The sequence below is a fragment of the Pseudorasbora parva genome, chromosome 8 (genome assembly GCF_024679245.1).
Source record: "Pseudorasbora parva isolate DD20220531a chromosome 8, ASM2467924v1, whole genome shotgun sequence".
Classification (NCBI taxonomy): Eukaryota; Metazoa; Chordata; class Actinopteri; order Cypriniformes; family Gobionidae; genus Pseudorasbora; species Pseudorasbora parva.
The window spans coordinates 35939111-35941168 of NC_090179.1; the positions used below are offsets into that span (position 1 = coordinate 35939111).

General features: G+C 37.6%; 1 protein-coding gene across 1 annotated transcript; it reads left to right on the forward strand.

Moving 5' to 3' along the window:
• Positions 1–881: 881 nt before the first annotated feature.
• On the forward strand, positions 882–1838 carry LOC137085266 (odorant receptor 131-2). The gene has a single exon (XM_067451821.1). It carries the CDS (start codon positions 882–884, stop codon positions 1836–1838), a length of 957 nt encoding a protein of 318 aa, XP_067307922.1.
• Positions 1839–2058: the final 220 nt, after the last annotated feature.

A 2058-nucleotide genomic window follows, 5' to 3' on the forward strand; every position in this document is an offset into this window, starting at 1 on the left:
GGCCAATTATGAAATTCTGAATTTTGCACAAACCTGTGTGGAGTATTACCTGAGTGGTAGAGAATGAAAGACAGAAAAGAAGGTGTAACTTTAGAAAGGCAATATGTAAAAGAAACAGATGTTATTGAGGAATAGAATCTAGTCTCATGGTATTCCAGTTGTCTGCTCTATTTTAGTTTGACTCTAGTTTGTGCATTATAGCTTTTGACTCTTATGACATTGACTGGGGCGTCAATGGCTCAGTGGTTCATGTAGGTTGTCTACAAACTGGAAGGTGATAGACCTGTAGACCTTCAAGCCCTGGTTCCACTGGACCAAGTGTTGAGGTGTCCATGAGCAAGACCTAACCCCAGTTGCTCCAGATGAGCTGGATGCTGTTGGTGTGTGAATGTGAGGCAATATTGTTATATTTATAATATTATGTTCATAATATTGTTTATTTACCATTGTAAATAAAGTAAATATAAATGCATGATTGTGCCTCAGTATTCCATGCCTATCCCCTAAACACAAGCAAATCTAAATTTAGCTCTAGATGTCATCAACAGATCCACAAGAGTTTTACTCGATTAAACTCTATATAAATGTTTGTTCACAGCACATTTATCACACTTGATGGCAAGGGCTCAAGAATAGAGTCTTACTGTGAGTAAGTAATAAAGCAAAGTTATATTTTTAACTGATTTCATGACCTGCATTTACTGTATGCAAACTGAAATGATATAGTTTCTATGGCTACAGAAATATTTGAAACTTATTGAAAATGTATATTATAAATGTTGATTATATCTCAAGGATTAGTCATGGTATTTATGTCTCATGTAGGCTGTGTGTTTTTCTTTGTCTAACTTCTGTCTAATTTTCCCCCAGATGTGTGCACAATGACCGGTCAGAATGCCAGTGGCAATGAGCAGATGCAACTGATCCAAGTCGACCCCGTCCGGAGGAACATTTCACTGGCACTGACTCAGATCTTTGTGTGGCCCTTCATCTACCTCATCTTCCTCATGCTCTTAATATTCTCCAAAAAAGAGACTTTCAGAACAGAGACACGCTATATATTGTTTGGTCACTCTCTCCTGGTAGACCTAATATTCCTTTGTCTGACAGATTTTGTGGTGCTCTTATCATACAACTTTGTTTTATTACCACTGCATTTCTGTATCCCCATCTGCATGTTGATGGAAGCAATCACAGCATGTGCACCACTAACTATTACAGCCATGTGCATGGAGCGCTATGTGGCCATTTGCATGCCTCTCCGACATCATGCCATCTCCACCTCTAGAAGAGCTTTAATGGTGATTTTAATGATTTGGATCCTGAGCTCCATAAATCCCTTTGTTGATATGTTCATTCTTGTCAGCACTGCCTCACATGAATACTTGTCTCAACTCACACACTGCCACTATGAGATTATGATTCCTGAAAAGATTCATCATTTCGCTAGGGGTCTGTTGTATATTGCGGGGCTTGTGGTTATTTTGATCATTGAAGTCTTTTGTTATGTAATGATATACCTTGCTGCACGCGCAGCTTCTGGTGACAATATGAAGTCAGCATCAAAAGGGCAGCGCACCATTTCTCTGCACATACTTCAGCTGTTTTTATGTACTGCAGAGGTGATGTGTCCTTACATTGAGGCTGTAGTTATGCAGTATGATATTCAAACATATCTGACGGTCCGATTTATAAATTTCCTGGCATTTAGTATCACTTCTAGAGCAGTGAGTCCTCTCGTCTATGGGTTTAGAGATGAGAAATTCTATACAGCTATGGCTTACTATATCAGATGCAAAAACAACACCATCTCCTCTGACACTGATAAACAAACATGATTATCTTTTTTAAAAGGTTAAAGAGTGTTTCTTGCCTAGATTGATTTTAAAAGTAAAATTTGTAGTGTATCAACAAGTTTTGGATGACCAACTAAAACATCCAATTCTAGTTGATATATTCTAATAATGAAGATAGACATGTAGAGTATTGTTTAAAGAGTGAAATCTGTTGACTTAAGGAAATATGACTGCTTGAATAATCTATTGAAAATCAACTTGA